The sequence below is a fragment of the Anolis sagrei genome, chromosome 11, assembly GCF_037176765.1.
Source record: "Anolis sagrei isolate rAnoSag1 chromosome 11, rAnoSag1.mat, whole genome shotgun sequence".
NCBI lineage: Eukaryota > Metazoa > Chordata > Lepidosauria > Squamata > Dactyloidae > Anolis > Anolis sagrei.
In genome coordinates this window covers 23,605,973-23,619,833 of record NC_090031.1, presented here as the reverse complement: position 1 = coordinate 23,619,833, position 13,861 = coordinate 23,605,973, and the positions used below count along the sequence as shown (strand labels likewise).

The window sequence follows — 13,861 nt, the reverse complement described above, 5'->3', positions numbered from 1 at the left end:
AAGCGTGATCTGTTCAGTGGTAGAGCAAAACCCCAAGCAGGCAGGCGGAGGTTCAGTTCTCCGGCCCCTCCAGGTAACCACAGACAGACAATCGAGAGACAATTATCAGAATACACAATACAGTGTTCCCTCGCTACTTCGCGATTCGCTTTTCGCGGACGCGCTTTTTCGCGGGTTTTTGCCTCCCGTGAATGCTTGCGGTTTAAAAAGCAGTTCAATACACAGTAACGTGACTTAGTAATTACTATATTTACGAATTTAGCACCAAAACAGACAAGGGGTCTTTCTTTCTCCCACCCTAGACTTTATTCCAGGCGGGAGGCAGATTGCGTTGGATAATACAGAACGTTGGATGAGCGAAGGTTGGATAAGCCAGACTCTACTGTAATAATAAATAGAGTAGAATAAGAAATGTAATAATAATAATAATAATAATAATAATAGAGAAAAATAATAAATACAGTGTTCCCTCAATACTTCACGGTTCGCTTTTTGTGGACTCACTTTTTCTTTTCTTTTTTTTTTTTTAAATAATTTTTATTGAGGATTACATCAATGGGGTGTTAGTCATTGACATATTGATTTTACCTTAAAAGGGCCGGGGAGGGGGGGGGAAGGGGTAGGGGTAATAGACCGGTGGGGTTAGAGGGGGTGGGAAAGATTTCTACCTATCGGGTGGGGGAGGGATGATGAGGGAATAGGATATGGGAAAGGTATGCTTCCTAATGGTGAGTAGGGTAGGAAGGAGGGGGGGTAGGAGGGGGGTGCCAGTGATTTTGGAAAGTGGGGCGCGGAGTGTGTTAGTATTGTTTAATCTTGTTAATTATTCAATTGTTCCCCCCGTGGTTAGTTGGTGATTAATTTATCCTTTGTACTTGTCGTCTAACTCCATCTTGCTGTTTCCCGTGTCTCCTTTCTGTTCTTCATTTCCTTCTAGAAATTTCTTGATTGGAGACCAATCTATTTTGGTTCCTCCTGCTTTCTGTTTAGTTCTTATGTATTGCGTCAACGAGTCCATATTCATCATGTCTATCAATTTTAGTCTCCAGTCATCTAGATTCGGAGTTTCCTCGTTTTTCCATTTACTTGCTATTACTATCTTGCTGCCGTAGCCATGTGGAAGAGAAGCTTGTCTTTATTTTTGTCTATCTCGAAATCAAATATTCCTAGTAGATAGTACTCTGCTTTCTTTTCTATTTGTAGTTCCAATAATTTAGTTGTTATTATATGTATCTCCGTCCAGAATTTTTTAATTTTTTCGCAAGTCCACCAAAGATGTAAAAAAGTACCTTTTTTATCTTTGCACTTCCAGCAATCTTCCGATGTATTTTTGTAGTACTTAGCCAATTTACTTGGTGTTATGTACCATTGGAACATCATTTTGAACCAGTTTTCTTTTAAGCTATAGGAGTTGGTCCATTTTAATTTTTCCTTCCATATTTTTCCCATTTCGGTTCATCGATGGTATAAACTTCTCGGTGATTGCTCTCCAGCTATGGAACTCCCTTCCTTGTGAGATCAGGTCGACCCCCCTCTAGCACTAGACTCCTGTTGATGCTGGCCAAAATCCATCGGCTTTTTTTTGCTGCCGCATCACATTGCTGGCTCATGTTCACCTTCCTGTCCACGACCCCAAGATCTTTTTCGCACGTACTGCTCTCAAGCCACGCGTCCCCCATTCTGTCTCTTTGCATTTCAATTTTTCTGCCCAAGTGGAGTATCTCACTGTTGAACTTCATTTTGTTAGTTTTAGCCGATCATCTCTGTAATCTGTTAAGATCGTTTTGAATTCTGCTCCTGTCTTCTGGAGTATTGGCTATTTCCCCCCCCCCCCCCTCACACACACACACACACACACACACAAACTTCAACTACAATACAGGAAATGAACAGCTCTTGCCTTGCCCAGTTTGCCAGAAGCCAACTTGGTCTTATCATGCCACTTTTGCAAGGTGCTGTTCCGGTAGGCCTGGAAGTCAGCAAACCGCTTGGCTGCAAACTCTGGGTATGCTTCCATTTCGAGCTTCCGCTTCGGCGGCCTTTGCATCACCCTCTTTTTTGTCTCGCCTTCCTCCTCTTCTTCGTCAGGGCTGCTTGGAATCTCGTCATCACTAAATGAAAATAAAAATGATGCAACTCTTTAATGTTCTCCCATACATCTGTTCGACTTCTCTCCCTTAACACAAACCTGGCCAGCCAATGGGGCTGGTCAACACAATCCCACAGGGCGCCAGGTAACAAATACAGTGCGATCAATCGTAACCAATACAACCAGTAGTTTGTGGATTTCAGAAGATTAAGTTTAAAAGGTATTGCTTTCTAGTGAAGAAATTACCTCACAAACAAAGTTGGACGGCTTTAATTCAAAAGCATGCATTACGGAATGCAACAAAATTCCAACTGACAGTTTATTTCCCTCATGCCTCACCCTGGCCCCTCCCCTGCATTGCTCCCATTTCCATGGCAATCCTCTCCCAGATTTCAAATATACAAGAGGACAGGTCTAAAGCATGGCCTAATTTCCTGGCTTCACACAAAACCAGAAAATAAGGTCATGACAGGTATGGTATTTAAAACAAACTAGCTGTCCCCTGCCACGCGTTGCTGTGGCCCAGTCTGTTGATCTGGAAAATAAAGTAATGAGAAAGTCTTGGTTTCTAATATATATAATTTCTTTCTGCTTATGGGTAAACAGTATTCCTTGCTGTTTCTTCGTCAGTGTTGATGTGGAGATTGTCTGGTTTGCTTACTCTGGAACATGTGACATAAAATTGTCCTTCTTTAGGGGTCCCTTTCAAATCTATGATACTATATCTCTCTGTGTGTGAATAATATGTATCTGTCTATATATCTATCTATACCTATCTATGGCTGGATGGCTCTTTGTCGGGAGGGCTTTGATTATGTTTTCTTGCCCTGGTGAAGCGAGTTGGACTGGATGGCCTTAAGTATTTTCTGTTGGTCATGGGGGTTCGGTATGGGAAGTTTGCCCCAATTCTGTCGTTGGTGGGGTTCAGAATGCTCTTTGATTGTAGGTGAACTATGAATCCCAGTGATTACAACTCCCAAATGTCAAGGTCTATTTTCCCCAAACTTCATCTGTGTTCATATTTGGGTGTGTTGAGTATTCATGTCAAGTTTGGTCCAGATCCATCATTGTTTGAGTCCACAGTGGTCTCTGGATGTAGGGGAACTACAACTCCCAAACTCAAGATCAATGCCCACCAAACCCTTCCAGTTTTTTCTGTTGGTCATGGGAGTTCTGTGTGCCAAGTTTGGTTCAATTCCATCTTTGATGGAGTTCAGAATGCTCTTTGATTGTAGGTAAACTATAAATCCCAGCAACTACAATTCCCAAATGACAAAATCATAATTTTTTGAGTGATGGTCACTCCTTGTGTTGAGAGACGTTTTGTTGCCAAATTTGGTGTGATTTCGTTCATTGATTCTTTTGTTTTTAAGGAACTCATTATGCACAGAGCATTTTTATATATATAGATGTGACAATGACAATCCTCAAAGGCTCTTGAGCACACAGTGGCTCTGTATTTACCTCTCTTTTTTCGCCTGCTGTCCATTCAATAGATGTCTTGTCCCCGAATACTGATGCAACAGCTCATCCTGGAGATCTACCAGACTTCTCAGCAAAGCCTTTAAGGCTTTGTAATCTGCACAGCAAAAGCAAAAAGAAATATGTGGTTACAGTTCCATCACTACCCATTAAATTACTTATTTACCGGCATGTTTCAGGGTGTCTTTCTGAACATAAGGCCTTCTATAGTCAAAGCAAGTATTTTCTCACTGGTCTAGAGCTCCTCACATAATAATAATAATAATAATAATAATAATAATAATAATAATAATAATAATATTTATTTATATTCCACCCCCAGTGGAGCAGAGGGGTAAACCGCTGAGCTGCCAAACTTGCTAACGGAAAGGTTGCAGGTTAGAATCCAGGGAGCGGTGTGTGAGCTGCCGCTGTTAGCCCCAGTTTCTGCCAACCTAGCAGTTCGAAAACATGCAAATGTGAGTAATAATAATAATAATAACAACAATAATAACACTTTATTTGTACCCTACCCCACTACCATCTCCCCAGGGGACTCGGTGCGGCTTACATGAGGCCAAGCCCAAATACAACAATACAAGCAATAAAACAACAACACAAGTAATTAAAATAAAAATAAAAAATAAAAATAAGTAGATCAATAGGTACCGTTCCGGCGGGAAGGTAACAGCGGTCCATGCAATCATGCTGGCCACATGACCTTGGAGGCGTCTGTGGACAATGCCAGCTCTTTGGCTTAGAAATGGACATGAGCATCAACCCCTAGAGTCGGACATGACTGGACTTAATGTCAAGGGAAAATCTTTATCTTAACCTTCTATCTCCCCAAGCAGGCCCGTAGCCAGGATTTCGTTTCGGGGGGGGGGGTGAATTTTTTTCAGGGGGGGGTTTCAGGGGGGGCTGAGTTTTGTGGGGGGCTGAGTCTGAGTGAAAGAGGGTCTAGCCTAGCAAACCTTTTGTATCATTACCCCAATACCCCCATGCATATGGGATATATTGAGTATGGTGATCAGATCATGATATGAATAAACATAACAGTTTAAATAATGCACCAGTAAGGCCTTTTCGCAAACCACCATGAGAATTTCGGGGGGGGGGGGGGTTGAAGCCCCCTCAAGCCCCTCCCCCTCTTGGCTACATGCCTGTCCCCAAGAGTACTCAGAGCAGATTACAACATACACAGATAGGCAAACATTCAATGCCTTTAATACAGTGGAATGACAACGACACACAAATACACAGAACAAAGGTAAAGGCTTCCCCTTTCATCTCTGGCTTCTGGAGGCGGTGCTCAACTCTGGCCATGGTGAGGTGCTCTCGTTCTATTTCAAAGCCGAGGAGCCTGTTGTCCATAGACACCTCCTGGTCATGTTGCTGGCATGGCTACCTTCCCGCTGAAGCCGTACCTGTTGATCTCCTCACATTTGCATGTTTTTGAACTGCTAGGTTGGCAGGAGCTAGGGCTTACAATGGAAGCTTACCCCGACCAGTGGCTTCACACTGCCAACCTTCCGGCAAGCACATTCAACAGTTCAATGATTTAACCTGTTGCGCCACCGTGGCCCCCTTCTTAATTTAAGGCGGAAAGTACTAGCTATCCAAACAGCAACAGGATGTTGCAAGGATCACACATACAGACAGGTTTGCAGTTTTGTATGCGGAGTTTGTATCCCGAAAAGCAGCAAGGCTGATATGTGTCTAGTGCGCCTCTCTACCGCGGCCTTTAGCCGATCATCTCTATTTCCAAAAGGGCAAGGCCGTCTGTGGTTGCAAATGGGGCGACGCATTGTGGGGGGGAGTACAAAAGGAGCAATGCTTTCACTCTGTGCGACAAGCAGGCTTTTGCAAAAGAGAAAGGAACAAAGCAGAGAAGAAGAAGGGGGGGGGGATTGTTTTTGCCATCCAGAGCATTTACACATTTATTCATGAACTAGCTTGGGTATCCGGCGGTGCCCGGGTTATTTGAAAAAGGCATTGTTCATTTTGGGGTGTTAGGTAATAATATTTAGTTAATTAGTAACACTATTTATTCAGGAAAAGCCAGAATCTGTTTTTGTTTGTTATGCACCCTCCCATTACGATGTGGGTGAACTACAATTCCAAGAATCGTGGGTGAATCTCCCCAAACCAGGCCTGTATGCACAGTTGGCCATATTGGGTCTGTGTGCCAAGTTTGGTCCAGATCTGTCATTGACTGGGTTCAGTGCTCTCTGGATATGGGTGAACTACAACTCCCAGATTCCCAAGGTAATCACCTCCAAACCCAGTCAGTATTATAATTGGCCATGTTGGGTCTGGGTGCCAATTTTGGTCCAGATCTGTCGTCGACTGGGTTCAGTGCTCTCTGGATATGGTGAATACAACTCCCAGATTCCCAAGGTAATCATCTCCAAACCCAGCCAGTATTTACAGTTGGCCATGTTGGGTCTGTGTGTCAAGTGTGGTTTAGATTCTGTCGTCAACTGGGTTGAGTGCTCTCAGGATGCAGGTGAACTACATCTCAAACCACACCAGGACGTAAAGTGGGACATGAGGGGTCTGTGTGCCAAGTTTGGTCTGGGTTTGTGGTTTGTGGGGACCGCAGTGTTCCGTGGAAAGTGAGTCAGTGAAGGTACTGCTAATCCCATCGTCCGTGGTTCATCCTCCCCCAAACTTCACCAGGGAGTGAGGGGGTTCATGGGGGTTATGTGTGTCAAGTTTGGTCCAGGTCCGTCATTCATGCTGGTCCCAATGGTCTCATGAAGTGAGTGAAGGTACTGCAAATCCCATCATACATGGCCTGTCTTCCCCCAAACCACACCAGGATGTCAAGTGGGTAATGGGGGTTCTGTGTGCCAAATTTGGCCCAGTTCCATCATTGGTGGGAATTGCTGTGGTCTGTGGAAGCTGAAGCGATTGAAAGTACTGCAAATCCCATCATCCGTGGCCCTGCTTCCCTCAAACCGCACCAGGACATAAAGTGGGTCATGAGGGTTATGTGTGCCAAGTGTGCTCCAGGTCCGTCATTCGTGTGGGTAGCAGTGGCCTGTGAGAGTGAAAGCCAATCAGAATGCTGCCACATACCCACACCTCCACAAACATACATACATAAAAACATACATACAAAACTGACTTTAATTATATACTAGCTTGGGGACACGGCACTGCCCAGGTTATTTGAGAAAAGCATTGTTTGTCTGTGCTCCAAGTATAGTCTAGATCCAATGTCAGCTGGGTTTAGTGGGTACGGGTGAACTATAACTCCGATAGGCAAGTCCCGTCATCCGTGGTCAATTCTCCTCCAAACCACAGTAAGATGAAGAGTGGGTTATGGGGTCTCTGTGTGCCAAGTTTGGTGTTGATCAGTCATTGGATGAGGGTTGCAGTGGTCTGGGGAAGTGAGAAGGTACTGCAAGTCCCATCGCCCATGGTCCATTGGCCCACAAAGCAGACCAGGATGTAGAGTGGGTCATGGGGGCTCTGTATGCCAAGTTCGAACTTGATTAGTCAATGGTCTCAGGAATAATAATAATAATAATAATAATAATAATAATAAACTTTATTTATAACCCGCCACCATCTCCCCAAAGGAGACTCAGGGCGGCTAACATGAGGCCATGCCCAAAATAATACAACATAAAAACACACACAATAAAAAATACAGGAAGTGAATGAAGGTACTGCAAGTCCCATCATCCATGGTCTATCCTCCTTCAAACTGTATCAGGATGTAGAGTGGGTCATGGGTGCTCTGTGTGTCAAGTTTGGTCTTTAGTGGTCATTGAATGAGGGTCACAATGCTCTCAGGTTGGGAGTGAAGGTACTGCAAGTCCCATCATCCATGGTCTATCCTACTTCAAACTGTACCAGGATGTAGAGTGGGTCATGGGGGCTTTGTGTGTCAAGTTTGATCTTTAGCGGTCATTAGATGAGGGTCACAATGCTCTCAGGATGTGAGTGAAGGTACTGCAAGTCCCATCATCCATGGTCTATCCTCCTTCAAACTGTACCAGGATGTAGAGTGGGTCATGGGGGCTTTGTGTGTCAAGTTTGGTCTTTAGCGGTCATTGGATGAGGGTCACAATGCTCTCAGGTTGGGAGTGAAGGTACTGCAAGTCCCATCATCCATGGTCTATCCTACTTCAAACTGTACCAGGATGTAGAGTGGGTCATGGGGGCTTTGTGTGTCAAGTTTGGTCTTTAGTGGTCATTGGATGAGGGTCACAATGCTCTCAGGATGTGAGTGAAGGTACTGCAAGTCCCATCATCCATGGTCTGTCCTCCCCCAAACTGCACCAGGATGTAGAGTGGGTCATGGAGGTTCTGAGTGCCAAGTTTGGTCCAGGTCCATCACCCATGCTGGTCGCAGTAGCCTGTGAAAGTGGCAGCCAATCAGAATGCATACACCACCCTCCGCATACATACATACAAACATTCACTTAATACATAGATATATATGAGCTTTCATGGCTATAAGCCCACTTGTCCAGGCTGATGGGCAGGGCAGGGAATTGCAAGGTTGCAGAAATTTGGACAGAGGCCCTTCTGGTTTGCAGCAAGGAGCGCAGAGATCCATTAACCCGTAAAAATCCCACCGAAGCATTTGATTGGTCTGAATAATACGAGGCTTCCTGTTCCAAAGATTTATTTCTTGCTTTTCAAAAAGTTCCGCAACAAAACTTATTAAAAAGCCAAACCAATTGCATTCAAAACGCAAGAGCGGGCCAACAAAAGGAATTAAATGGCAGCACAAGAAGATGAAGGAAGCATCAGGTAGCAATAGTCATAATTAAAAGCAGCTGCTGAAGCATGAAAGGCGTCTGCAGATGAAGCAGCAAACAAAGCCAGAGATGATCGCCTCGGCATCTGAAAATCACATCAGTGTTATCTTGCGTTCAGAGGTAGATTGGAGCATGTTGTTTGGGAGGTGAAGGAAGAGAAGTCTCAGAACAGACTCAAAATGGGGGAAATGTAGAAATCCCACCTTAAGCTTAGTAATGAACTTTCTCGGGAGAGCATTCTATAAACAGGATGCCACCACTGAAAAGGCCATTCTATGAGGGTTGAATGAAAAGTAATGCCTCCACTTTCGTAACTCCTCAACAGATGGCAATACTGGTATGCGGCAGGTACTGGCTTGTTCAGTAGACTCTCCTCTACAGTTTCATTTTGACGGGAAGCCTTTGCATTAAACGGTTGTGTTCTTAAAATGCTAAGTATGGAACCCTGCGCAGACGGTCAGTCAATGCGACTTAAGCATTCATAGAATCAGAGTTGGAAGAGACCTCATGGGCCATCCAGTCCAACCCCCTGCCAAGAAGCAGGAATATTGCATCCAAATCACCCCTGACAGATGGCCATCCAGCCTCAGTTTAAAAGCTTCCAAAGAAGGAGCCTCCACCACACTCCAGGGTAGAGAGTTCCACTGCTGAACGGCTCTCACAGTCAGGAAGTTCTTCCTCGTGTTCAGATGGAATCTCCTCTCTTGTAGTTTGAAGCCATTGTTCCGCGCCCTAGTCTCCAAGGAAGCAGAAAACAAGCTTGCTCCCTCCTCCCTGTGGCTTCCTCTCACATATTTATACATGGCTATCATATCTCCTCTCAGCCTTCTCTTCTTCAGGCTAAACATGCCCAGCTCCTTAAGCCACTCCTCACAGGGCTTGTTCTCCAGACCCTTGATCATTTGAGTCGCCCTCCTCTGGACACATTCCAGCTTGTCAATATCTCTCTTGAATTGTGGTGCCCAGAATTGGACACAATATTCCAGGTGTGGTCTAACCAAAGCAGAATAGAGGGGTAGCATGACTTCCCTGGACCTAGACACTATGCTCCTATTGATGCAGGCCAAAATCCCACTGGCTTTTTTTGCCGCCACATCACATTGTTGGCTCATGTTTAACTTGTTGTCCACGAGGACTCCAAGATCTTTTTCACACATACTGCTCTCAAGCCAGGCATTGTCCCCTGTTCTGTATCTTTGCATTTTGTTTTTTCTGCCAATTCTTGACAGCAGAAGGTATGATTCATCAGAGAATGCAAGCTGTTTATGGTGACTGTGTTGAGGTGAGTACTGTCGTTGGATGAGAAAGTTTAAAGACGTTGAGGTGGGAACATCTGACTTGCATGACAAACAAAGAGTTGGACGTCCTGTGACAGCAACCACCCAGTTTCACAAGCAAAAGGTTGACAGATTGATTCAGGGCGATCGTCATGTCACTCAGAGAGAAATTTCAAGAATAATCGGCATTTCACAAGAACGTGAGGGTCACATTATTGCTTTGCTTGGTTAGCGGAAGATCTATGCATGATGGGTACCCAGGATGCTGATGCCTGAAATGAAAGCGCACATCTTGAAATTCAGAGACTGGATCTCACCACGGTACGACGTCCTGTGACAGCAACCACTGAGTTTCACAAGCAAAAGGTTGACAGATTGATTCAGGACAATCATTGTTTCACTCAGAGAGAAATTTCAAGCATAATCGGAATTTCATAAGAACATATGGGTCCCATTATTGCTTTGCTTGGCTATCGGAAGATCTGTGCACGATGGGTACCCAGGATGCTGATGCCTGAAATGAAAGCGCACATCTTGAAACTTCAGAGACTGAATCTCACCACTGTATGACATCCTCCATACAGTCCAGATTTAGCACCGTCTGACTGCCATCTGTTCCCGATAATGAAGGGGGATCTGTGGGAACATCATTATGCTTTTGATGAAGACGTTGAGAGAACTGTGGGATGCTGGCAACGGAAACAGAGTGTCGACTTCTTCCGTGACCGTTTCAGAAAACTACCAAGCTTGCAAATTTTGTGGTTTTTGTCTGTTTGTTTTGTTCTGTTAGAAATGTAATACAACTGTCTAGTTGCCCCTGACACAATAAATAAATTCAGAAAACTTATTCATTGTTGGCAGAAATGTATCCAATTGTCTGGTGATGATGTGAAAAAGTGAAGATCTGTGCACGATGGGTACCCAGGATCCTGACGCATGAAATGAAAGCGCACAGACTTGAAACTTCAGAGACTGGATCTCACCATCGTATGACATTCTCCATACAGTCCAGATTTAGCACTGTCTGTTCCCGATAATGAAAGAGAATCTGCGAGGACATCATTATTCTTTTGATGAAGACGTTGAGAGAACTGGGAGACGCTGGTTACAGAAACAGAGTGTCGACTTCTTCTGTGACTGCTTCAGAAAACTTGTCATCGTTGGCAGAAATGTATCCAATTGTCTGGTGATTATGTGGGAAAGTGAATACTGGGAGTTAAAGAGCACATTCAAAGGATAATTTCTGCGTTTGATTTATTAAAATATTCCCATCCAAACCCAAGTAACGAAGGTGGAGGCATTTCTTTTCATTCAATCCTCGTACATATTCTAAAGCAAGGGAAACTAGAGCAGGATTTCTAGTGAAAGATGTCTTCAATCTGAGATCCATTGCTACCAGTTGGAATGGAGAAGGACCATCCCTTCCTTGCACTTCAATAATGACTACAATGTACATATAGCCATAGGATTCTGGCCATGATTGGTCTGCAAGCAAAAGATGTTTCCCCGATTCAAACATGGGTTGAGTTGGCCAGCGATCCCACAACAAGACACAACATCATTTGATAAAGATAATCTTCCATCTAATGAAAAAGCCTACCTTCTCAACCTTCCTAATGCCGCAACCCCTTGATACCGTTCCTCGTGTTGTGGTGACCCCCAACCATAACATTATTTTTGTTGCTACTTCATAACTGTAATTTTGCTACTGTTATGAATCGTCATGTAAATATCTGATCTCCAGGATGTGTTTTCATTCACTAGACCAAATTTTGTACAAATTCCCAATATGCCCAAATTTGAATACTGGTGTGGTTGGTAGGAGTTGATTTTGTCATTTGGAAGTTGTAGTTGCTGGGACTTATAGTTCACCTACAATCAAAGAGAATTCTGAACTCCATCAACAATGGAATTGAACCAAAATTGGCACACAGAATTCCCATGACCAACAGAAAATACTGGAAGGGTTTAGTGGGCATTGACCTTGAGTTTTGGAGTTGTAGTTCACCTACATCCAGAGAACACTGTGGACTCAAATAATGATGGATCTGGACCAAACTTAGCACGAATACTCAATATGCCCCAGTATGAATACTGGTAGAGTTTGGGGAAATAGACCTTGGCATTTGGGAGTTGTAGTTGCTGGGATTTACAGTTCATCTACAATCAAAGAGCATTCTGAACCCACCAATGATAGAATTGGGCCAAACTTCCCACACAAAATCCCCATGACCAACAGAAAATACTGTGTTTTCTGATGGTCTTTGGAGATCCCTCTGACACCCCACTCGCGAATCCACAGGTTGAGAAATGCTACAGTAGAGCTTTAAAAGCTTGATGTATTTGATGCGTTTCAGTTGGCCGATAAAAGTATTGTTCATTTGTGCATCTTGCGAACATGGCTACTCCGAATATGTTTCCTAGTATTGATGGAGGAAATATTACCTATGCATACATTTTGGGGGAGACACATAAGTTTCCCCTAGAATAATAATAATAATAGCAATAATAAATTGTATTTGTACCCTGCCACCATCTCCCCAAAGGGACTTGGGGAGCATTTCAACTGCTACACATCAAACAATACTTAAGCATATATATAAATAAAAATGTAATGTTCGTTTGTGGGATTAACATAACTCAAAAACCACTGGATGAATTGACACCAAATTTGGACACTGTACACCTATCAGGCCAACGAATGACCATCACTCCTGAAAACACTGAAAAACACAGTGGAAGAGACTTAAAAAGCCAAAAAATAAAAAATAAATTACAACACATGCTCTTCCACATATATACACAAACACACATATATACACATATACACAAATATATACACATACATATATATACATATATACACACACAAAACACATATAGACTAGGCCACAGCAACACGTGGCAGGGGATGGCTAGTATAAAATAGCAACACAAGTCTATAAGACAACTAACATACATATAAGACAATGAACACACACAAAACTCCATCTAATAAAGTTATAAAATTATAAAAAAAACATAAAACACAGTAAAATCTGCGAATAAGACTGGCTGTCTACAACTGACAATCAAAAATACCATGAAGAAGCAATTGCTAAGTCCTCAAATCTGACCATAAATTACACAAGGTCAAAGTCCTGTCTAAAAAGCCATGTTTTTAAACTAGCCAAAAAGGCTTGGAGAGTGGGGGCTAACCTAATATCTCCAGGGAGAGTATTCCACAGCCAGGGAGCCGCCACCAAATAGGCCCTCCCTCTCTCGTCTTCACCAACCGTGCTTGAGACGGAGGTGGGACCGAGAGGAGGGCTTTCTGGCAGATCTCAAAGCAGCAAAAAGTGAAAATCCGCAAAGTAGGGACTCTATATTGATTTCAATGTTGTTGTTCATTCGTTCAGTCGTCTCCGACTCTTCGTGACCTCATGGACCAGCCCACGCCAGAGCTCCCTGTCGGCCGTTACCACCCTCAGCTCCCTCAAGGTCAGTCCAGTCACTTCAAGGATGCCATCCATCCATCTTGCCCTTGGTCGGCCCCTCTTCCTTTTGCCTTCCACTTTCCCCAGCATCATTGTCTTCTCTAGGCAATATTTATACATTATTTTAGTAGTTATACCCTATTTTAAGTATTTATAAACCCTCCCTACACGCTTATATACTACATAACCCTCCTTGAACATGTTGTTCACGTAATCCTCGGCTCTGGCTTTATCTGCAGAGGCAGCCTCTCCATACAGACTATTTATACGCGGGGGGGGGGGGGGGGGGGGTGAGGGGCGGCGCGTGCGCGCGTGGCGGGGAGTTTGCACCGCACACGTGTGTGTGTGCCGCGCGGGGGGAGGGGGGGAGGGGCCGTGCGTGCGCGCGTGCCGGGGAGTTTGCGCCAGTGCGCATGTTCAGTTGTTTAGCGGTGTTTTTGTCGTTGTTGTGGTGTTTTTTTTTTAATTTGGAGTACATTAGTTTGTACCGAGTGGGTTGTCCTAGGGGCATGGCAATTCTGGTTCAGTTTCGTTGGGGGGTTGTGGAGTTATACGGCTCCGTACGACGCCCCTTACAGATTTATATTATAGATATATATATATATTTAAAACATTTATATTCCGCCTTTCTCACCCCAAAGGGGACTCAGCATATATACGACAAACATTCAGTGCTGGGACACAAATTCATATGCACATACATAAACATTAAAAACATTTATCAAAATATTAAAATACACCATTTAAAACTGTCCTAGTCATCCGCGTCAAATCTAA

At 43.8% G+C, this 13,861-nt stretch overlaps 1 protein-coding gene across 1 annotated transcript in view; it reads right to left on the bottom strand.

The window, feature by feature from the left end:
- AATF (apoptosis antagonizing transcription factor) overlaps window positions 1-13,861 on the bottom strand; it is a 108,861-nt gene that overhangs the window by 64,703 nt on the left and 30,297 nt on the right. The window contains exons 5-6 of the mRNA XM_060757024.2: window positions 3,554-3,668; window positions 1,901-2,111 (exon numbers count right to left, since the gene is read on the bottom strand). Coding sequence (XP_060613007.2) covers window positions 1,901-2,111; window positions 3,554-3,668 — 326 coding nt within the window. The remainder of the gene's footprint in view (window positions 1-1,900; window positions 2,112-3,553; window positions 3,669-13,861) is intronic.